This window comes from Struthio camelus, chromosome 2 (genome assembly GCF_040807025.1).
Source record: "Struthio camelus isolate bStrCam1 chromosome 2, bStrCam1.hap1, whole genome shotgun sequence".
NCBI classification, from domain to species: Eukaryota; Metazoa; Chordata; class Aves; order Struthioniformes; family Struthionidae; genus Struthio; species Struthio camelus.
In genome coordinates, this window is record NC_090943.1 from 94,865,655 (window position 1) to 94,889,738 (window position 24,084).

At 46.3% G+C, this 24,084-nt stretch overlaps 1 protein-coding gene across 2 annotated transcripts in view; it reads left to right on the top strand.

Moving 5' to 3' along the window:
• The first annotated feature begins 408 nt into the window (after window positions 1-408).
• RIPOR2 (RHO family interacting cell polarization regulator 2) overlaps window positions 409-24,084 on the top strand; it is a 73,041-nt gene continuing 49,365 nt past the window's right edge. The window contains exon 1 of one of the 2 annotated variants that reach the window (XM_009688725.2): window positions 409-721. In XM_009688725.2, the coding sequence (XP_009687020.2) occupies window positions 661-721 (61 nt within the window). In that variant the 5' untranslated portion in view covers window positions 409-660. The remainder of the gene's footprint in view (window positions 722-24,084) is intronic. The other variant, XM_009688723.2, reaches the window with a different exon arrangement.

The following is a 24,084-nucleotide window of genomic DNA, read 5'->3' on the forward strand; positions in this document are numbered from 1 at the left end:
TGGTAACGCAGGGAAGCTTAATTACAGGAATCATGCCCCTGCTAGTGATTCTGCCCATGAGACAACTAGCGTTGCCTATAGCTTTTCAACTTGTCCAAGTTCCCATTGCCACACACAGGTACAAAAGTGCTCTCACTGATGCAGTGCTAAATAAAAAATAAAATCCTGTGAACGCATGACACAGACAGAGCCGGAGAGGTTTACTCTGGTCAAATTGTCCATGCAGTGAAACTGAGCTGCTCAACAAACCGACAAGTGAGAGTTATTCCCTGGCTCTACCACTGCACCAGAAAGGACTCACATTCATATGCAAAACCCCCCATGCTCAGGGTTGACACTGTTGCTATACAGCAGCATTCGCTGCAATAAGGCAGTGAGGGCAGTGTGCATTTGGAGCCTGTCCTGTCTGCACCTGCTCTCAAAACTAACTTCTCTCTCAGCATTAGGAACACCCCACCTCAAAACCAACCGCAAAGGCTATCAGCAAAAACGAGAGGCGTTATTCATATGAATGATTCTATTTTCGTAAGTGCAGATGCGGAAGCTGTTACCACTAAAATGTTTAGGAAACTGGTGAAAGGAAACAGTCTTTCTGTAGCGTAGGAACCGGCTCAAACATTCGGCTCTCAGGCTGCTCCCTTGATCTGCGTCCTAGCCACGATGCAGCACAGCCAAGAGGATCCGACTGCACCTGGAGAAGAAGATGATGCCTTTGGGGAAGGTAAAGTGATCTTTTATTAAACTAATCCTTCTTCTGCTCAGGCCAGAGACAGGTTTCTCGCTTTGGTGATATTTCTACGGGAAATGTGAAGTTCTCTATGAGCTCCAAGGTAACGGGGTGACCAGGGAAGAGAGACTTTATTTTCTCCCCAAGAGAACAAAGAACAAAAGCTTACCATACAATAAGATAACTTTCACATAAGTTCAGCAGCTTGCTTCCTCAGCAAGGATGTTACTGCAGAAGAAGAAAGCTGGAGGGACATCAGGTATATTTTCTACAGTGGTCACACTATGCAAAGTAGTGTGTTTGGCATTCAATACTGCAGCTGCAGCTGTTGCTAAAGCAGTTGGGGCTCTGCACAGGGGCTAAAGGTGACTTGCTACCTAATTTTTTTGAGCAAAATTAGCCTTCTCCTTTCTGACTGCCACAACCCAAGGCACAGAGTCAGTGGTGTAATTACTTATCCCTAAAACGGTTTCGGCCTGAGCTTGATTCTTCACTGTCTTCCATCCTGTGCCGCCGTTTACGTGTGTACCAAATGCTACTAGAGCAAAATGGAAGAGGTGCAGATAAGACCGGCTGGAGGAGAAGGAAGAGTCTAGCCCGCAGTGGCTAATCCCCTGCCATTGCTCACTGCTCCCTTTTCTGTTCGAGTGGAGGCCGGGGGGAGAACCTGCTCATGCAAATCTTCTCCCAGCCCTTAATAGTTTCCAAGGGAGTTGAAAGCACAAAGAGCTGCCTGGATCAGGTCCAAAGACTGTGAACCTTTAAACTCACTTTCAGCACAGCTTCAGCAAACCTCATTTAAACAAAGCTTAGCTGTGGTTGGTATGGAAAACTTAGCAATGAGCAGTGCCAAATCAAGTTATCTGAGCCTCAGTGAAGACATTGACATAGAAAAGAAAGCAGTTTCAGCGATGTATTTACTGCCTGTATTCAAATACATTTTTCTCATATATATCTCCACTCTGTGACGTAGTCCTAGCTTAGAAAGGCAACGGATTTGCAGAAAGCAGAAGTTAAAATATTTTCATTTAGACAAAAATCCTGACAGTCAAGGGAAGATCTGATGCCATTGGGCAAATCAACTTAAACTAAAAGCACCCTGTTGCATTCCTTACTGCTTGCGCTCACACAGGTGGTGGCTGCTTCTCGCAACGCGCCAGACCCATTCTCCAATTCAATGTAGACATTTTCAAGTGCTCTGAAGAGCCGGTGGGATTTAGGCTTCATTGCTGTTTCTGAAACCTGTAGCCTATGTTCTTAGAAATTGAGGGGGGAGGAGAGAAACATGTGCAGGTCATTTGAAATTTATATTGCGTTATCTATTGCTCTTCTGAAATCCTTTCCAGCCTTTCAGCTAAGTTGTTTCTGGCAAGGCCGATCTAGCAACAGTTAGAGGAGGCTGGCTTTTCAAAGGCAGGAACATTTTTAAAGACCTTTCTGTGACCCAGCTCGAAGCAGGAGTTTGGACTAGGTGGCCTCCTGAGGTGTCCTCCAACCTGAAATATCCTATGATCCTATGAGGCTGATGACAACCCCTTCAGTTGGTCTGTGTGTAAGTGAGAACAAATTTACCCCAGCCACACTCTTGGCCAGAATGTGCATTGGCTCAAGGACTTGCTGGGTGAAAGGCCCCAAAAAACAGGGCGTCCTCCCCCTTCAGCCTTCTCTCCTTTCTCATCAATGGGTTAGCAGAGAAACACTAAATTTTTGGCTGTTATTTCAGCAGCACTGTTGACCTAGCCTGGAGGAGACCCCTGGTCACTCCCCCCGGGCCGGATGGGATCCATGCAGGCAGGACCAAGGCCCATTTTGGGCCCATTTTGGGACTCCCCTGCTCGGGTGGGAAGAAACAGGCAAGTAGCAGCCGCAGGCACCATCGGATGGGAAGGAGAGCAGGGCCCGTGGAAACCCCACGCAGCCGCGCAGGTAACACTGCTCCTCCCTCTTGTTCCTTCGGCCGAGCTGCTGAGCACACACGGATGCACCCGCACTGGGCGGTGGATCCGTTTGTCTCGCCCAGGAGAAAAAAAGTTCATCCACTGGCTTAGAGGTAGGAGGAAGCACAACTCAGCATCTGAACTCCTCCGGAGAAGTTAATCCTGCAGAGGCCCACGCCAGCGTGCTTGCTCTTACACCTTTTTAGGCTGAGTTGGAAGTCAAAAAAGATGTAGTCTTATGGCTATACAAGAAATCTGTTTAAAATTTTCCCTGTCAGAAACTTGCTAATTTTGGCAATGCGGGGCAGTTGGGTGTTTCTCTCCTGGTACCTCAGAACGAATACAAACTTTGGGCAAGAGAGGCAGAGGCAGCACCTATGTGTCACCCAAAACCTCAGACTGGAGAGACATGCAGACCATCCAAAACTGAGCCATAGATTTTCAGGTCAGATGGAGCCATTTGTCAGTCGCTGAGCTCTGACTTTCAGCTTCGCACAGGCCATAGGTCTTAGGGCGTGGGTTTTTCTTTCACATCCAGTTGTGATTTGGAAAGCGGTAATGACAAATCTGCCATGCACCTTTTTGAGTTGTCCCTGTGGTTACCTACTATCACAGTTAAAAACAGCTGTGTCTTACTTCTAGTGTAACATTTGTCTAGTTTTTGGAGTTTGTTGCTCTCTTGTGCAGGAGAGCAAGGACCTCACTACTATTATATAGATATTTCTCATAGAACGAACAATAGGCTGCATTCAGACCACTCTTACCCTTTGGCAAACAGACTGGTGTCACTCACTGTTTCTTACTGAGGTGTGTTCATTAATCTTATAAGTATTTTCATGGTTCTTCTTGGGACCATCTCCTTGGAGATGTGGACATCAGTATGGAGCACACTGCTCCAAAACTGTTACCCCAGGGGCAAATTCAGAAGTAACACAATCTCTTCACTCATACTCATAATATATATCTCCAAGGATCAGTTAATAAATACAAGGACTGACTGAGTCCTTTTGGGTCCCAGCATCACACAAGGGTATCTTCTTCACCAGATTCTCCTCTGCAATCATCAAGTCTTCTGTCGTCAAATTTTCTCAGGGTCAACACCATGTCATAATTGTGGCCTGTATCTTTGCTCCTAGATATGCTCATACTAAAACCAGATGAACCAGCCCAGCTCACTCTCTCAGTTGTCTGTTCTCAGTGTTATTTACCACTTCCCCCAACACTGTGCCATCTGTAAAATCAGTCAGTCAACAATTTAAAGTGTCATTTAAGGTCATTGACAGAAAAGTGTTGAATCCCATAGGGATAGACCCAGTCTGTGTTTGTCAAGCTATCAAACCGTTAGTGACAGAATATTAACTCTAGAAATCCCATGATGTTGCAAGTTTTTTGAAAATTAACAAAGAGCTCCTTGGATAGTTCTTTTTAAAGCTATAGTGAAAAATCCTTCTTTGAGAAAGATGAAGGGAAAATATTTTCCCATTGATAGAGACTGTAATCCAGCTCTGACATTTTACCACAGGCAAAGAAAAATATTTGTAGAATACTTTTGTAATTTCTGCAGCCTTACTGATAATTCCACCATTTTCATCTACTAACAGTCCAAAGCATTGTTTTTCCTCACTGTATGTTGAAATCCCAAGCCACATAGCTGGATGACACAAAGTATAATATATATATCCTCACATAAACTTGGGCTGACTCTTGCAATAGCTATTCAAAGCTTGAAGGTGTTCATCCATAAGGAAGATCTCTTAGTTAATTTGCTTGTTTTCTAATAACAACCTTGCTCTTACATTCTGCTATCTACTTCGAAGGATCAGAGGAGACTTTGCAAATGACTAGGTTCAGTGAAGCACAACTACTTCTTCTCTGAAATAAGGTCATTGTTTAACAGACCACAGCTGTATTATGCAAAAGTTTAGAGAAGGGACTATTTTAACCACTTGAAAGCACAGACGGTAGTAGGTTTCATTTCTTTCAGGGCTGTAATCACCATACTAATTCAGGGAGAGTGACTTAAGTCTTACAGACAGTCAGTATTCCTATTTTGGGGAAAACGCTTTTTAATTTTTATTGACTGTGAGTGCCTGAGATTTTGACATGATATTTCATTAAAAACACATCACCTCCAGCAGCCGAAAGCTTCCCCTCATCTTGAAACCAAACAGACACAGGTTTTCCTAAGTTTTTTCTAAACTGAGGGACATAGGAACGCTTTTGCAGCTGCCGGATCTGGGCACAGTCCCTGGCCATAGGCTGACAGCTTGCTGGAACGAGATTTGGGTGTGAGTCAGCTCCCTTGGCAGGCTCTGGTGTCCACAGAGAAGAAAGCTGAGTACTCACGTAGGCTAGGAGTCATGACACCATGGCTCCAGCGCAGCCTAGGACCAGGGCTTTGGCATAGCAGGTACTCAGAGATCAACTCAGGTGCATCTATGCACAGAGCCTGCAAGCCCTCAGCTCTACACTGCAAGCACATGGGCTCAGGCATTTAGACAGCATTGATCAATATATCTAGACGGAGAACACACGGAGGAATTAGGAATTAGACTGTAATTTATTACAGCGATTATAGATCTTTCCATACAGCTGCTCCACACTGACCTCTCCTCACATCTGCATTTCCCACCTCCTGTTTATGCCCTCTGGCTGTACCTATGGTAACTGACCTACTTTTCAGTTGTTCCCACAGAGCTGACACAAAATCCAGTCAATGTTTCCAAAGTATGGGGAAAAAAACCAAAGCTGTCTTTTTCGTAATGTTGAGTAAGTGCTTCAGTTCAGGCCCCTATTTTAGACAGTGCACAACTAGGTGTCAGAGTCCCAGAGGTCCTCTCTTTGCCCAGTATGGATGTGCTGCTAGGGCACATAGAAGCTCTCCCAGCACTGCTGTCCATCAAGGCTCCCAGCAGAACTGTAATTACATCGAACTTTCAAGGTATGTTTAAAAAATGTGCAAGATGACTTAACATCCTTGTGAGCTGTCCTTTTTAAGAGAGAAAAGAATTTTAGCTCTGCGGTTTCGGATGAGCTTTGAGGCTTAGCTGAAATGAAACGTAGCCACTGTTCATAGTTACATGCTCTGCCTGATGTAGCGTAACATACCTGCTGATGTTAGAGAAAAATGAAGAAAAAGTGTCGGATGCAATCTGAAAGTTGAGACGTGCTCTTCATTCAGCAGCAATTCAGGTTAGGCAATCTTTTCTTTGCCCAAAACAAAACAAGATGCTCTGCTCTCCTTGGAAATATAGCTCCATGACCAGTCTGAAGTCGCGTGGGGAGGGGAGGGGTCAATGTCATGGCTTGTTCATGAACCATTGGACCAGGCTTCTTTCCATGCCGTAGCCAGCCAGCCGTTCACCCACAATGGCCAGCCACACTTTACTGAGAGATGACTAGTGTATATCCACTCCAGTCTATCAGACTGAAGCAACTTCAAGCAAATTATGTCTACTGAGAATATTCATGTGTACATATTATCAGCACTGTATTCCAGGGCATGTGTATCTCAAAGAAACATAGAGATATCCTCCCTCCTAAATTTTCACCCAAAACAACATTTGACATGTCTCCATTTGCTAAAAAAGTGAGTGCCAAAAGCCTAAGAAGTCTTCAGTAATGATCAACATCTGTGCGAGGTATTAAGCACGGGTGCTTCTGCTCTCTGCCTCCTGGGAGATTATTGGTAAATGTTCTGAAAATCTTTACAGGTCCCCGCCAGCCCTACCTGTCCTTTCAGCTTATCTCATGTTCCCAGAGAAAGAGGATGCGAATGGCATTCTCGCTGCAGTGTAAGGAAAGAAAAATCCCAACACTTCATCACCAAGGCAACACTGTTTACTTGAACTAGATAGACAGAGCTTAACAAGAGATGTTTAGCCTATAAGCTCAGATTTGAGCACTTTTCTCCAACAGCACGGACAGACCTACTTAGCAAGCAGGACTAGATGGCACTGAGAAGAGGGTGTGACATACGCAGCATGTATGGCTATTCCTGTTTATGCTAAATGCTTTGCTCACCTGCTTCTTACAGCTGCTCCTTTGAGGTTTTGGTCAATGGGCAGATACGGAGTTATGTGGAACTGTGGGAGCCTGTTGTGGTTGAGGCAGTCAATGTGAGCCATGGTCTCCACCCTGGACACCCCCACGCCAAGCCCTCCCAAGCCTCTGCTCCTCAGCGCTTCAGCTGGCCCCCAGCAGCTGGAGTGCTATTTTTAACAGGGCATGAAGCTCCACATTTGCAGCAGAAAAGATTGATTCCGTGATGCCTGAGATTTAAAAATAATCAAAATCAGAAACACTTCCTGCTTTGTTGTCCCCCTATTTTTTAATTAAAGGTCTTTGATCCTCTTTTTTCCTTCTCCGTGTCTTGAAGGCAACTTATTTACTTCGTATTTGTTGACAATATTTCTAGCTCACTAATAATAACAGCAATGGGGAAAAAAACAGGTCAAATAAACAAGTGGCAATTAACCAGCCCTCAGAGAAAAGAGGAAGGTACATGAAACCACTTTTTAGGTGTGCTCAGATAACCTGTTAAACTTTCAAAACAAGTGCCTGGCCAAAGTTTGAAACAAAATTCCTGTTCCTTCCAAGGGCTACTTTCTGTTTTGAGGTTGCCTCTGTAAAAAAGCTCAGTGAAATGCAAGTTCTTTGTTATCCAGTGCCATTATTAAAGGAACAAAATAAATGTAGCTGGGTTAGAATGAGCTGGTGGCATCAGCCACTTCGCTCCTTTAACAATTCCACACAGTTGAACACAGTTCACAGTCTGTGAAATAATCTTCTGCCTGCATGTATGCTAAAAACAAAGGTTTTGCGGTTGGCGTCTCAAGGGTGTGACATTCACAAAACAACAGGGTCAGGAAGTGCAGAGTTAAAGGCTACGAGTGAAAACATTATGAGAAAATAAATTAAAGGGACAGGACAGAGTAGTCAAGCACTTGACAATGTCACAGAGGCACTAAAAATTGATGATGGGATGGGAAATCTCCTTATGGTAGGATTTCCCCTATGTCTCACCATGTGCCTGAGGGTGGGAGGGGCTGCCAGGCTCCAAAGAGTTTTAAGCAACGTTTCCAAAGCTCCCCAGCCTTGATCTGGCATCTAAGAAGAGCAATCAAATGTTTTGAACAAGGAGTCCCACTGTGGCTGTTTTTCAAATAATCTTTTCTCGCTGTCAAAATTCACAGCTCCACCTAAAGCCCCTCTGCCAGAAGGCTGTGCGCGTGTGCATGTGGGTGTGCATTTGCGCTGCACCGAAACATTGACTCTCTGAAGCACTACTGATATTCCTGTGCCTTTGGCAACTGGCTAACAGGTGAAACAAAACCACTCTGGAAATCCTGAGCACAACAGTCTTAAGCTGCATAACTTACAAATATGAAAGAGGGCTGAGACTGGCACAGTCTATTTAATTGCAAGCAGCCTGGAAATTGGAAAGTTCAGAGCTGCAGAGCTTAGGAAGTGATGCCTACAGCTTGAATAACCAATAAAAAAATTTGATCCTCCCCGAAAAGACAAAAGGCAAGGGGGAAAGAAAGGAAACCGCAAGCGACCAAGTAGAAGAGGGATTTCTGGAGAAGTCTCACTGGGAACCAACCCCTGCCTGAACTAGTAGAGGAGTAAACTCATCTGCACTGCGTCCAAATTTGGGCAGTCAGAATGAACTCAATCCCAAATTTTTTAGATACTAAGTTTCCTATGTCCTCAAGTTGGCTTGCTTAAGTTCCCCATAGAGTCAACAGTGAGTGTGTGCATGTGTGTGTGTGTCTCTGTGCGTGTCTGTGCCCTGCAGCAACCATTTACCATCACAGCGATGCTCCACTTGCCCCCACATGCTTTGCCTCTAAACAAGTCTTAGTAGCTGAGGTACTGCATAGACCACGTCAGGCTGCCACAGTCCCACAGCAGTGCTTTTATTTTCGCCGCATCAACTGCTGGGAAAAGGGCATATGGTGGGTTTTGCCCTGCCGCTCGGCGGGGACAGTTCAGCGCCCGAGTGGTTCCCGCAGCATCGCTGACCAGACCCACATGCAGCCAGCACCGTGGGAACCACCAAATCTGGGCCTTTCCTGCCCACATAACTACATCGTATGATCCTGCCTAGAGTTAACAAAGACCCAGCCCAAAACTCTACAGTACAGGGAGGAAGAAAGGGCACCGAAAATACCCCAGCCCCCAAACGCTCAACCTCCCTGAGGCCGGACCCTCTGCAAAATGACCACCCTGTGAAGCAAAACCCTCAGCTGCACCGAAAGCCTCAGTCTGTCTGAGGTGCACGTAACATTGCAAACAAGTACTTGCAACACCTCCCGTTTCGTCATGCGAGGCTCCTCTTTCGGCGAACCCCATCTTCCTGCCTCCCCTGCTACTGCAGCGAAGGGGAAGTAGCCAGGGGCAAAGAGCTTTTGTGCAAGCATTTCCATGATGCCCCCGATTCTAATAAGTGGCTTGTGAAAGGGACTCTCCCTTCCTGAAATCTCATGCACTCTTTTCTTCATACCGCACAATATGGAAGTGAAAAATCCCACCCTCCCACTGAGGAGCGCACCTATAATTCAAGAACTGCTCCAACTGAATTAAAATCCAGGAGCTTCCCTGAAGGGATCTGTCAGAGCCTCCCATCACAGAAAAGAGAATGACAGCCTCTCAAAGGAATTACATAGGATGGCTAAAAAAGTCTGTGAAAACAGTACAGTTATCATAATCTCTAAATTTTCAGAGGACTCCTATAGAAGCCTGTTAGAGATGGCCTTATAAAAAGGTATGTCTTTCCCCTAAAGCTATGCAAAGTTTGTGAATAAAAAGCATGTGGCTAATGAGGTCATTCAACATACAGATCCCATGGAATAAACGTAGTTTTATTCTCATCTTTCTCACTTCATGACAGTTCAGTGCATAGCTCTACTGCAAACATGGACGTGACCTAGCAGGTGCTGTGTTTGTCTTAGCGCAGTTGTTGCGACTGTGTAGAAATACAGTCTTCCTAGTTCAGAGCTCCCCGTAAGTTTCAGTCCTGCGTGCTGAATTTTCTCACTCGAGAAGAAAAAAAGCAGCGGGATAGGGCAGGACCCAGTTAATGTCATGGAGCTAACAGAGGTAGTGCAGAGCAAGTGAGAAGCTGTCCCGCCTCGCACCATCACCAGCCAGCCTCAGAGCTCAGCGCAGCTGAGGGTGGTGATGATGTAAAGGAGAGCACAGCCTGCTTCCTCGAGCAAATCTCTGATGTTTGTGGTAGCATGTGGAGAATCTGTCTAAGTTGTAAACTGACTGAGTTTGGGAGTAGTGGTTATGTCGGGACTGAAGGATCTGGCCATAATGTGCAGCATTCGCACTGAGCTATCACTTTTCTCTCTCATGAGCGTCTTGCAGTGAGAAGAGATTTTTGAGAGAGGTTTGAAGCTAGACAGCTTCTCGGGGATACTGTGAAAAACCTATACAAGGAATATGAGACTAGCGATACTACCATACATTTGACAAGTGAGGGTCTTTCTTATTAATGGAGAGGGGGAAGTGTTGAAAAGGGTCCATATAAAAATGTTCTTGAAGTTAGAAGAAGGAGAAGCTGAGCCCTCCAATACTGCTGAGTTCAGGTCTGGAGTCACCTGGTTGTAGCTTTTTTAATTTCCCATGGAAAGGCCAGCAGTTTGGAAGGCCCTGATCTGCTCTGCCTCTTCGAGCTCCCTGTGGCGCTTTCTGTCCTTTCTATTCCTGATGCCTGTTGTGAGCCAAGGAAGAGTTAGCTTAATCAGCAGCACCAGCCACTGATTAAGTGCCAAGCTGTTGTCATTTATCACTTCAAAAATTACTGCACTGAAAATAGTACCCAGGGTCAGATGTTCAAACACTGCCCTCATTTAACTGGTGTCATTTAACCTCAGATACAAAGCCACACCACACCCCTAATCAACACGATCTCCTGCTTTACGTTAAATAACCTTTGTGATGTTTTAGTTCAAATCCACTCACAGCTGCAGTTACATGGCACGAAAAGCTGCTCTTCACCACTCCTAGAGGAAACGACTGTTACAAGCAGTGAAACACTCCCACGTGAAAGGCTGGCTGGACCAACCAGCAACCTGTATCTCTCCCACAACATGTGTAGGAGCACTTGCACTGGGGTTTGGTCGCAAGCATCCTGCTGCTGGGGACCCCCCTCTGCTCGGGAATCTCACTCTACATACGTGACAGATGCACTTTGGGATCATTACGTTACACAGGCAGGCTTTTTGTCCCGCTCCCCCGAATGGCATGGCATTTCATCTGTGCTGCACTTGCTTCGTATTTGCTATATTTAAGCCACAGAAATATGCGCTGATGAGGAAAAGAGGGTTATAGCAGTGTCTTGCAGACAGTAAGGCAATGAAAATAGTGTCTCTAGGTTGTGATGCTCTGTGCAGAATTGTACAGGGAAGAAGGAGTGCTGTCAGGTCATATGGCTGTGAACCTTGAGGCCCCAGCTTGGGCCACTAATACTGATGTCTGTCTGGAACTGATTTCAGGACACCCCTGGTTTTATACTAGCATAGCTGAGGACAGAAATTGCTTAGCACATTTGCCCCAATGATTCTTTCTAGGTTTTTGTTATGAAATCATCACATTAGGAACATGCAGGACTCCACGCGTCCAGCAGTGCAGTATTCATGCATGGCGCTTGATTTGGAAACTTGCACGGCATTACTTGGCTCCTTTCCCTCCGTACCAGCCTTTGCACCCTTCTTCTACTTGAGCATGCCCTCCATCCCTGCAGTTTCTTCCCCTTCTTGCAGTGACTTGTAGGACACTCTGAGTAGAAGGAGCACAGAGGCTGTCTCTACGCTGTGGTGGAGTGCAGATCAAGGGAGGCTGAAGAGAGTGGCGCTCCCTGACTTGCTCTTTAAATCTATACTGATGGACCTAAGATACTTCCCGTGGTTGCTAACATGTCCTACAGCGTCTCACTCCATGTAGCATCTATCCTTCATGATCCTTGATCCTTCCAGGCCCACTTGTTGGCTTTATGAAAAGGGGTGGACAAGTAGGCTGAGCCATACCTGTGCCTGCAGTCCACATTGCAAACAGAGAGTGTGCTTGGGCCTGCATTAAGAAAGCACAGGCCCTCTCCTTCTCCATCTGCTTCAGAGTTTGCACCAGATTTGCTGTTCAAGTGCAGGTAAGGCTGCAAGGGGATGGACATGGGCCTGGGTCCAGGTTTGAACTGTAGCCCTGGGGCAGTCAGCAAGTCCAGGCAACAGCTGCTACTGCCTGGCACCACCCACTCTCTGAGAGACTCCTCTAGTGAGCGCATGAGGGGACCTCCCGCGACAGTGGTGGGGACAGGACACTTGTTGAAGGGAGCAGGGTCTGGGCACCCGCGAGCCAACGAATCAGAAGCAGCCAAGAGATTATTTAAAGGTTCAAAAGAAACAACACCGTGGAAGCTGGCATCAGACTTTTTGTCTACAAAGCTGAATCCTTTCCTGAAGGAGCCCTCTTGATCTTATATACACATTGGTTGTACTGGGCAATGCACTTTACCTGCCCAGCAGTCCGAGGCAGGTACCTCACCTCCTGGAGATCTATGTGAAGGACTGAGTCCCACTCTCCATACTCCTTCAGGTAACGAGGGGAGAGGGTTTCGAGGCTGTCCAGCAGCAGTTCAAACCAGCTCATCCCTAACCGCATGGAAGAGGCTGCCTGACAGCCACACTCCCCTAAAACAGACTGACAGCGCCATACCTGGCGCTTGAGGTCTCTGATCATTACAACAGCTTTGATCATCTCATCACATAGCTGACTTCCAGCTGTCCAGGAAAGTAAAATAAGTTACGAGTCGTTCTTCATGCATCTTAATTAGAAAACAAGGAATGCTTTTCAAAAACAACAGGAGGAAAAATAAGGCCAGAGCTGCAGTAATAGACATGCCATCCACACACTTGGCATGTCCTTAAGAGCGGCTCAGCGGCCCTGGTTGCTAGGCAGTCTGAGAAACTGGAATGCACTGCTCTGCTCGGCTGGACCCTCCTGTGAGCGCCTCGCATTGCCATGAAAAACCTGCCCAGCAGAGGGGCCGGAGCACACAATGTCTGATTTTGGAGGGTTCTGGGGAAGAAAATGCAATTGGTTGCTCCTCCCTCCTGCTCCCCCCCAGTGATACACCTGAGGGCAGGTAGAGCGTTCTTCAAACGCTCGCGGGTGCGCACAGCACTCTTTGGATGGTCAGTGGGAAGAGTTCCTGCTCTGACAGCAGGCAACCTCAGACTGCCACAAATGCAGTACGGTGTCATGAAGAAGGGAGAGAGAAAAGAAGGGTAACCTGTGGGAATGGTTATCCCTTGCTGTGCACTAGAAGCTAAAGGAGAGTTCCCCTTGTGTCCCTAGCCCTCTCCCTCCACCCCCACAGCTTGCTTTTCCTTGGTATGTCGAGCATGTCCTGACCGCCCTGCCACAGGGCTTACCCACTGAATTATACTTCAGTCCCAAAGAGCTTCCCAAAGAGCTGTGCTGAGCTTCTGGCCACAAGTCCCTGAAGCCTGCACTTAATCCAGAATCACTGCAGAGCATTGGCTCAGGTCACTTTTTCTCATCAACTGCTCCAGGATCTACAGGTGGAAAGATACGCAAAAGCAACATAAAGGAAAAAGTAAAATGAGGAACATGAGTGTGGAGTAGCAATACAATGATGGGAAGTAAAAGGGGGGAAATGGTTGCACAGTGGTTAGAGGATGTAAGCAGTGAAAAACAAGTGGGTATGAAAAGCTTCTAGGAGGACAGCAAGAAGTGTTACAGGATGACAATGAATGCAAGCAGATGAGCTGGGAAGGTACGCTTCAGAGAGAAGGCATAAATAGGGAACAGAGTCAATCCAAAGAGTAGCATGGGCAGGGCAAACTGCAGACAGTAGGAGAGTTGTGGCAATGTTGTAATAGGTTTAGCTGGAAAGATTAATGGTGAATGTGCCTATGGGTCAACCAAATCTTCCAGTTAAATACTCAGGCTTTGCCCAAATTGATCACAACATGGGTCAGGCTCTTTCCTTTTAATCTTCTCTCTGCACCCTCTAGTAAAAGCCTTTCCAAGTGATGGCTCCGGCAACCATAGTGGTCTCCAATCTCAAACCTGTTTGTTCACCTCTTCTTTGTACTGGGGTCCTCCGGGGACAGCACTCAGGATGGCTACCTGTGTTCCTATAGGAGGCTTGGCTGGCTGTGATACCTGCTGGAGACATCCCTGGGGACATCTGTCAGCAATATGAAAACGCTATATGCTTCCAGACATCCTCTTCAAAATAGAGGAGTTCTGACAGACTCATAGCAATATTACAAAGAGGAGTATAACAAGAGCAAAAGCCAATGTTCAAATTGCCTTTCTTAAAGGCTAAGGCAGGCCTAATTTACCTCAGACATCTGAAGCTCTAAGACATCGTCTGCGCACCCACCCCTGCTTCCTCTGATCTCTTGCTGATCAGAAGGTGCTAAAGATAATCCTTCACACAAATTGCCGTCTGTACGGTCTGCAAAGCATTGCGACCAAGCTGTCTACCACCACTAACTCCTGCTTTCAGATGTCTGAAATCATCCAGGACTGGGTTAAGTCCTTGTACTCACATAATGGAGCTAAGACCCCACAGTAAACAAGGGAAATCACAAATAGCCCATGTTTTCATAGGGTTCTCCCAGAGTTTTCCCTCAGAATACCTTATGAGGGGAAGCAGGCTTGCCCTAATACCTCTGTCCGGACAATAGGGTCCCATTTCCCCTTTCTAGGTTTTTCTAGACGATACATCTGCAATGGACCTGAAGGCCCACGGTTCTCCTGCTCTGCTGGTTTGGGGACTTGGTGGGCCAGAGCCAGGGGAGTTATGGGAAAACTAAAATATTTGTCACTATATTTGTCACCGAGACTGGTAGCTGATGTATATCAGCCAGAAAATCCTGCTCAGCCCTTGCAAGAAACCTTCCAAGTTACTGGGAGGAGCACAGCAATTAGGTACTCTCAAATTCTCGTCTCTGATAATCCTGATTTACTCTTTGGCCTCAGAGCAAAGGCCAACAGAAAGCAAGGTGCTCCTGTAAAGCCCACCAAGTAACTGAAGAACTCTGGCTTAATTATCTCAAGTATAACATGGGGTTACCATTGCTGGGAATCAACGCCTGTAAAGGTACTGAACCCGACAGGGAAACATAATTGTAACATAATTGGCAACAGCTGTTTTGGAGAGGTCACTCCCTTTTCTGGAGATAAAACTAGAATCAGTTTTGTTGCTGTCCCTTTGAAAGTTCACTTAGGACATTCAGGCTGACCTATTTCTAACACAACAGAAGATTACACTGCAATACAGTGAATAATTTATAGGAGCAGTAGCATGATCACAGCAACAATATAACGGCAGCTTCAGTCCCTGCCTGACTGTGGAGGGAGGCAGCGTTCTCTGGCATTTTCCACCGAATTAGCAAAACAAGGTACACGTGCAATGACCGACCATCCTTTCAAAAGCATGCACGTCAGGCTGCATGCACGTTCAGAAGGACTAAACGGAGCAAAGATTTTATCTAGAGCATCCTTAAACCTGCTGAATCTCCTAGCGGTTTCAGCAAGCTACGGCACTGGCAAGTGGGAGGGTGTGGGGGGGTGACAGCGAGGAGGGAATTAGATTTCTGTGTTTGCTGCTGCAAAACTGTACTGAGGAACCAAGAGAAACAGCTCACATGCCCCTCAGCACATGTATTTGCAAGGATAGACAATATTTCCTTGGAAGCAAAGGCTGCAAACAGATGAGGCATTTGTGCCTGCAAGCATAAGTTCAAAAAAATCTTCTCAAAGATAAGGACAAAAGAGCCAGAGGAAATTTGCAACATGGGGCACACAAAGTAATTGCCAAGAACTACTGCAGGAGACTCAAGGCTGAAGTAACATGCTGCAATTAGTATTTAGCACTGAAGACCTTAAACAAATGAACCAGGCTTCCACATTGAGAGCTTCCACCCCCTAAAAGGCTGAAATGGCCTCAAAAGCATATTAAGCATGCATGATGAGACATTTATAGCTTTCAGCATTGCCACAAATATTCCCTCTCCTCTTCCCCTGACATTCCACGGCCCGAAGCTCCCAGCTGCTTTTTCCAGAAAGCAACTTCTCTGCCTTGGACTCAGAGTTCAAGTCCTCCGTGAAACATGCGAATCAGGCAGAGCATAGTCAGCTCAATCAGAGATGTATAAAGATCACCCTATAAACTTTGCCTTGAAGCTACACCAGTGCTGCTCTCTCATCAGGGGCCCCTGCCCTTTTCCCGATGGGGTGGAACCAGCGGGGGCTTTCGGAAATTTCACCTACGTGGTTGCTGTGGAGCATGTCTCAACTTAGTCATCTTGGAAATGGTCCAGAGACCCCGGAGGTCAGCACATCAGTGCGAAAAGCATCCATGTATGCTTTTAGTGAATCTGGAATCGTTCTCTCTCATTTCTACTTCTTCTTGAGGCTACAGGGTGCTGCTTATTTTCAGCATACAACATAAATAACACATGTTCATGAATACTGCTGAAAATTGCTTAAGATTATAGGTCAATTGGAATTGGCAGCTTGGATTTTTTATTCAATGCTCTATGAAGCCCTAAATCTTATTCTCTGTTGTCACTTCATAAACTTACACATACAATATCATCCTGTGTGTGACAGGTCTGCAGCATCTACAAAAAACATCTGCATTTGAAGGGGTAGGGCTATCTATCCTGAGAAAAATGGGGAAAGATGTAGTTATATAGGGAGAGCGTGGCTATTGCCTCCTCAAGCCGCTTTCCAGATTGTGTCTGTCTACCCAACCCACAGAATTGCCGGCAGTTATCTCTGCCCCCCAGAAAAGTACTCGTAGCTGTTTAAGAGGCATAAGGGAGAACTCGTTAAAGGAGTCCGCAGTGGCTAATAATGTTGGAAAAGGGGCAGCAAATGACATAGAAAATATGACATGGGTGTTTTGTCTTTCTGTTGGATGATGCCTGAAGTAAAATTCTGTATGAAAGAAAGCTGCAGCAGAGAAGTGGAAAAGTCCTAAGGCCAACAATAAAGATATTCAGAATTTTAGCATTTATAAAGAGATGTGGATATAATAACCTGGACTATGCATTTTACAAGGAAGACTGAATTTGAAGTAAATAGCCTGAGATCTTCAGGAAAATACAGTGCTCCTATCTATTTATCTTTCTCAGGGTAATACTGGAAAGCGAGATCAAGGGAAGAAATGGACGGTTCATTCATGGCAATGTTCTTTCAATCCTGTAAACTGCTGCCTTTAGCCTTCAGTATATGTTATATATTCTATATAATAGATGAGATAGATACAGTCTATAGAATAATCTATTGGGTAGGTAGGATTCTATATCCTAGATATTCTACATATTTAGGGCATGGTTTAGCATACACTGCTAAGTGCAGTTTTGGTACAGCGAACACCGACCACGAGAAGCCAGTCGCGATGACAGAGGCCGTGGCCTGTTTCCTGCACCTGTCCTGTGAGGAAGGAACCGGGTCTCACTTTTTCGGTCAAAGAAGGGGCATGATTGACTGAGACACGCAGAATACCGAAAAAAAAAAAAAGGGAGGAGGAAATAACTGGCCCCCTACCCCCAAAAAAGGTGCACATTCAAAGGCAGCGGCTCACCGGCCAGCCCCCGGGCGCGGGGCCGGCGCGCACATCCCGCGCAGCGCAGGGGCGGGTCGCGGCCGCGCAGCGCCTCCTCCTCCTCCTCCTCCTCCTCCTCCTCCCGCAACTCCGCAAGGGAAAACCAGCAGCGGCTGCTCCGGCTGGCAGAGGAGCGGGGCAGCGCGGCTGCAGGCAGGCGGCTCTCCCGGCTCCACCGTTTAGCTTTATTATCATTATTATTTTTTAATTTTGGTTATTGCTGTTATTGCTTTCCCCGCTGCGGCCGCCCGGCCGGGGATGGGGCGCCGCGGTGGCCGAGGAGCCCTGGGCGGCGGCGGCGGGCGAGCGGCGTCCCGGGGCGGACTCTGAGCCCGGGGCGAGGGGCAGCCCCGCCGCCGGCGACAGGTACCCGACCCGGGGGAAAAGGGAGGGAGGGGGAGGAGGAGAGAAAAGGAAATTAGGGGTGGAAAAGTAGAGGGGCTGTTAGCGAGGCAGCTGCTCCCTCGGGGCTTTGGTGTTTGAGCGCCGCTGTCACAAAAGCGGTTCTTCTCGCAGCCCCGTCGCTTTAAAGGGTATATCGCACCGGCGTGAGATTTCGGGAGGAAAAGGAGGCTTTGGTGGAGTTTCTTGTGTGTGGTGTTAAGCTGGACACGTACAGAAAATCCTCTCGTCCGTGTGCGTTCTTTAAGGGTCGGAGAAGATGTGTGGGAGAGCTATTTTAGTATTTTCTCATGGTGCATGGAAGTGCTTAGCCTTGTTTCCATCCCCCTCCAAAAACAGCCTTTCCTTACGCTTTGTCTTTCTATTTCTAGTGAGCTTTCATAGCATTGCGGGTTTGAGGAAAGATTAGACCCTCTTAAGTTCTTTTGCCTTTAGTCTTTGGATCATGCCCAAGAACTGACACAAACGTGTTACCCACTGGTATTGCACTTCAGTTTACCTCTGGTCGCCCTGATCAGAAAAGGTCATCCTAATCCTGTGACTGATCTTTCTATTGCTGTGTAACTGAGCGTTTTGCTGTCTCTCATTCAAAGTTGTAAAAAGCTTTCTGGAAACTGTGTGTGGCTGTTCTGTCTTTGCACCCTTTCATCCCTCCATTCATCCATCCATCTCTTTCAAAGCTGAATATATTTTCAGCATAACTCCTGCGTGCATTAATCTGGCCCTGCGTTCTGCCACGCTGCTCTTAATTATCGTGTTTTAGCTACTGTCACACAGCTGCAGCCCCGAGCAGGGAGCACTCCCAAACAAGAACATTATCTTCCTGTATTCTCCAATGGTTAATTAGGCTTCATAAGTGTCACCCTCCTTCCTAATAAACAAAAAGTGGGAGCAGACCCAAAGGGAGGGCTTGAGGAAGGAGGCAAGAGGAAGGCTTTTTTTTTTTTTTTTTTTTTGGAAGGCTTGCTGCCCAGCCTTAGCTAAGATATTCCGTACATCAGTTTTTTTACACCATGAGAAGAGATATAATGCGATCTGGTTTATGCTATCCAGATTCAAGCAAGGTAGCCACTGGCAGCAGTGAGAAGCGCTGAGTTATAATGGGCAAACATGGCAGGTTGTTTAGGCCAGTCTCTCACTTAATAAATGTGGGTTGTTAGGTATTGGACAATGTCAGTCTAAAGGCAGCAAATGTATTATTTTCTTCCATACATTCAGCATTTTCTCAGAAAGTAACAAAGTCACTAGGACAGTCAGTTAAAATAATGTCTATGCAGCTTTTTAGTGTAGATAGGTACTTGTGCTATGTGGACTTTTAAAATCCCAGCATTCATAACTTGATGCTAGTTTGATTATTATTTTTTTTTTCCTTTAACATCCAAGCAGCGCTTTGTTGGCTGGGTTTGGGAGTTTTTTGTCTGCATGTTTGTTTGTTTTTTGGAAGCAACAGGATGAATTTATTTCCAGATTCCTCCAAAAGAACAGAGCAGTTAACTTTTCCATGTCTCTCTCTACTCCTCTCTAGAATGACAGTACAGTGACATCTTAGAGGTTTTCTAAATCTGAATGTTTCTTAAACATTTGGGAATGTGTAAGAAGAGAGACCTGTGTGCTTTGTAAAGGAGAGATGCCCAGCATTCCTAAGTGAAAAGGCTGATTTACTTTCCTTTTTGTTTTTTTTTTTTTTGGTCTCAGGGCACATGACAATTTTACTCAACTGTATGGCAGAACAAACATGCAGAGTAACAGCTGTACAAAGCAGAGCCTCAAAACTCATGGCAGCGTGCTCACAAACCATTCAATGTTACCTTTTGCTCTTTGACTCTCTTAAACCTGAGGAAGAGGAAAGGTCCACTGCCAAGAAAGGTTTGGAGGCAGAGGAAGGCCAGCTTGCTTCCCAGTGGGGAGGAAGCGGGAGTGAAAAGCAAAGGCAGCATTTGCTTTTTCCAAAAAAGGGATGGCTGGTCTGACTTTTTCCGTGTGCTGTACATGTGGTAGGGGCAAGCAACGCAGGCTGCTCCTGGACAACCTATTTACTGGGGTAACTTTTTATCACTCCAGCTAAGCTGCAGGCAGTGAGTGGGAGATGGGCAGCTTGCGCCTGTGTTTCAGGCAGCAAAGAGCATCAGCTGAGAGCAGCCAGCGGAGGGAGGGAGGGAGGGAGGGAGGGAAGTGGTGCCTTGCGCCGCGCTCCTGGAAGCGGCTTCTCGGAGAGCACCAGGACACCCGCTAGTATCAGAGGGGGTCCTGTCACATGGCTTTCAAGCTGTACGGTTCCTGGATGACTCTATTAACAAAATACTGAGAAAACTAGTATTTTCCCCCTTAGCAGGAGCTCAGAGGTCGCTACTCTGTTCACCCAACTTCCAGTTCTCACTGCTGGAACAGCATTTCCAGGGAGGGTTGTTAAAAATGTTCCCAGACAAAAAGATTTTCAAAATGAGAGGGGGTGCACACTACTTTTTTCCCTGCCAGCTTTGCACAGATTGCATCACTGACCTGAAGACGTGCTTGTTTTATCAGATGAGAAAGAAAGAATTGGGTCCATGGTGGATTTAAAGACTCTTGACAGAAGAAACAATTTTGCCCTGGGGACTCCATGAACCGTGGTGGATTCACTTTGGATTTGTAACAAACTGTCACTAGGATTTATTCTCCTTCACATCCCTGAGTTGCCAACTCTTGATTTCCCTCGCTGTCTTTCAAATAGTTTAGTTTTGCCAGAGCGAGGAGGGATGGTAGCGTGTGCGAAGTGCTGGGCAGCAGGAGGATGGGCTTTGCCACTGCCCTCTGAGCACGTGTCCAGGTACAAGGGTCCCTCCTCTCAGGGAGGCTTAAGGTGAGCAGTGGTGGGAGCCAACCCTGGATTCAGTAAACCAGATCACGTTATAGCTCTTGCCATTGCGAGAGGAACTAACGTAAGGAGTATCTTAGCTAAGGCTGGGCATCTAGTGCAAAAGGGAGCAAAGGGCTTGCTCCTTTGCTCCACGTGGCACCAAGTGCAGAAGGGCCAGCTCTTGTTTGAAGTCGGCAGCAGTTTTATTCTTCACTTCCCTGACTTCTGGCTCCCCAGCTTTCAAGCATCTTTGCTGCTGGGTCCTGTGCTCTTGGCAAGGAGGAGGAGGCCACCCTCCCCTGCAGTGCCAGGTTACTTAGGGAGTGGCAGTGAGGCCACCAAGAGCCATCTGTGTCCCAGCAGTGATCAGAAAGAAGGCACTGGCTTCCTCGCTGCCCGGCTCACTGGAAGGCGCAGAGAAGAGCAGGTAGGGTAGCCCTTGGCACCCATGAATTGCCTTTTGGCAGCCACAAGCACAGACCTTGCCTTTATCTTTTTTATACAAGCTCTGCTCCCCACGACCTCCTTGAGAAATGAGTCTTTTAAACGTGAAGCAAGACCTAACTGGTTCTTTTTTTTTTTTTTTTTTCAAAGTTGTTCTTTTCTGTTGTGTTTTTGTGTTACTCTAATTCTCCCGTGCCACCCTCCCCCCCAAATAACACAAAAGAGATGACAGATTAGCACAAAAGTATGCGAGCATCTTTCTTCTTTTCAACGTGAGGAACAAATTGAACCTGACAGTTCCCTGGAACCAGTGCAATACACGGGGGAGTCGCAATAATACATTTTATCTTCCAGCCCTTTTAAAGCATCAGAAACACTACAGTCCCTGCTGCCTACAGTAAGCTGACCTTGACCGCCAGAGCCAGCCACCTAATTACTGCTAAACCACTGCTCCCAGTGTGCGCTCTCTCCCAGTGCTCAAACCACCAGATTAACTACAGCAGCTCGAACTTCCCAGGTCAGGCCAGCCTGCTGGTAACCCTTAAATGACACCGTATCTATCTATTTTGAATAATCACTTGTGCAAGGCATTCTGTTTGCTGGGGTTTTTTTGGTTGGTTTGTTTGTTTGTTTTTTAATTCAAGAAAGCATTTAGCTGCAGCACCCGGAGATGAGTCAAATAGTTCTGTCCCAAGACTGTGACTGACTGGAAAACTTCACGCAATCTATCTACCTTAAAGAGCTTGTGGAGCTGCAGCAGAGAAAATCTAGTCATCGTTGGTGGTTTTAGCCTGTGCCTTCACATCTAGAAAAGAGCAGGCTAGACTGACCCTATTTATTACTATTTAAACCTCTCTGTTGACAGGCTCACCAAAGGGAGGAACTCATTTACAGTGAAATCTACTGGAGACAAATAGGCAAATAAGCACCTGCAAATAGCCGCAGGAGGGTCTTATTTCAACAGATGGGCAGGTGTAAGCACTGCCTTTTCCTCTCTCTTTCCCTGAAATACCATTTCACTGTCGGAGCGGCCCAAACAGCTTAATTTGTCTCTGAACGAGGTGTCTTTCTACTTCATTTAATTTATTTTACGTCTGTTAGAAGACTGAAGCACAGCAGAGGAAAAACATGATTTATAGTGGACACATCCCATGAAGAAGCCTCAGAGCTCTTGGGGGAGAGAGGCTTAAACCTGAGGCTGAAATGGTTGTGCTGGTCCTTGGTACTGTCTGAGGTAGACAGCTGAGAAGGTAGACGTGGCTCTGTATTCAGTGTCTGATGGACATTTCGTGGTTGTATGTACATGAGAGAAAAGATCTTTTCCATAGTTAAGTAACCTGACATCCTGTTTGTGATAAAGTTAAAAATGTTTGGTTTTAAAATTTTAACTGTGGGGCAGGTGTCACACCTTTGTGCAATAACATCCAAGCAAGTAGCCTTTGACCAAGGAGCCTGCCTGGGCATGGGGACACCCTTTTCCAGGCTCATCGCTGCAAGTGTGACTGAACTGTGGCAGCAACAACCATTCCCGTGCACTTTCCCAAACTTACAGGCATATCTGTTGAATGATGATGCTGTTGAACAAAAGCCACTGCTCAATTAAGTGTATGATGTGTCAAGTCCTGCATGCATGAATGAATGACTGACCTTTCCTCATCTTAGTACAACCACAAAATGCCATTTTGTTAGTTCACAGGAAGACTTGGGTATTTGCACAGAATCGATCGTGGCTGACAGGTGCTCTTTGTAGTATGAAACACTTTCCTGACCCCAGTTTAGTGCTTGCTGACCACACATCTATTTAGACATGCACAAACTCTTTATTAACGAGAACAGACACCCGCTAAAGTAAACAGAGATCAATTTGTTTAGGTTATTAGATGTTCAGATTAATAAAACTAAGAGCTGGAAATGTTAAGTCATCTGTGCTACACAAAACCAAACAGAGGCCATATTAAACATGCTAAGACTTGTGCTGATGCAGAGACTAGTGAATAAGCAGCTTAAAACTCTGCTCACATATACCAATGTTCTGCTTTCTCTGAAATCATGGGGAGATGTGTCTTCATCTCGCCAGATGTCAGCTGGCCTGCAAAGCCTTTGTTTCAGATGTGGCTGTGTTTCCCGACATGCAGGTGCTGGACTGGAAGTGCTCCCAATATAGTTGACTCCCATGCCGTACACTGAACGCAGAAGCTCCCAGAAGGTTAGAAAGCTTTTCATCTGCAGTTATCCCATAAGGGCTTTCTTTGGACCCATTCTTTCCTGGCTCTCTCCATAAAATAACTCTTCTTTCCAGTACATAGCAAGGCACTGGTGAATCTACCATAGCAGCTTCAGCATAAACTGAACACTATATGCGTGTTTACTCAAGGCCGTGTATTTTTGTGTGGGAAGTAGGAAATCACAGCAGCTGCAGGGCTCCTGACTTTGAACGTTCTCACACGTGCTTTCACACTGTCACTTCTCCCAGTGGCGCTGCGAGCGTGCATGCTGAAAGAGCAGGGCCTTCAGGGTCTTGGCGCTGTCGGGGAGGCAGGAGCTTTGAGGAAGGCTGTCCGCCAAGACGCTGGTCTATCACCTCCGTAGCGCTGAGCGCTTTGCGAGCACAGAAACCATGGGGATTAAAAGACTGGCTTCCCTCTAGTACAGCTAGTGTCAGTCGTGTGCTCGAAGGGCACGTCATGCTACCACCAGGTAAGAAAGACAATTACTTCTCTTGGCAGAAGGACAGAAGCTTTCCCTTAGAGAAAACTCAACGTGGCATCAAACTATTACAGCCTCATTTTCATAAACCCAGAACGACAGTCCATTACTACTATGCAAATTGGAAGATGCAGAAACCTCAGCAAAGAAGGAAATGAGAAGAAAGCAGGAGGGCAGTGGAGGACAAACTACAGCATCATTCTTGTAAAATTTTCAGCAGCCTGTGATAGCCCTAGAGGGTTGCTTTTTTAAATGGTAGAACATGAAAAAGGAGAGCTGTTCAGAGATGCATGCAAGCTTGATTTATGCAATGAAAAGTTATGCAAGATAATTACCTCGCAGTTCAGCAATAATAAGTGCTGTCTGATCTGAT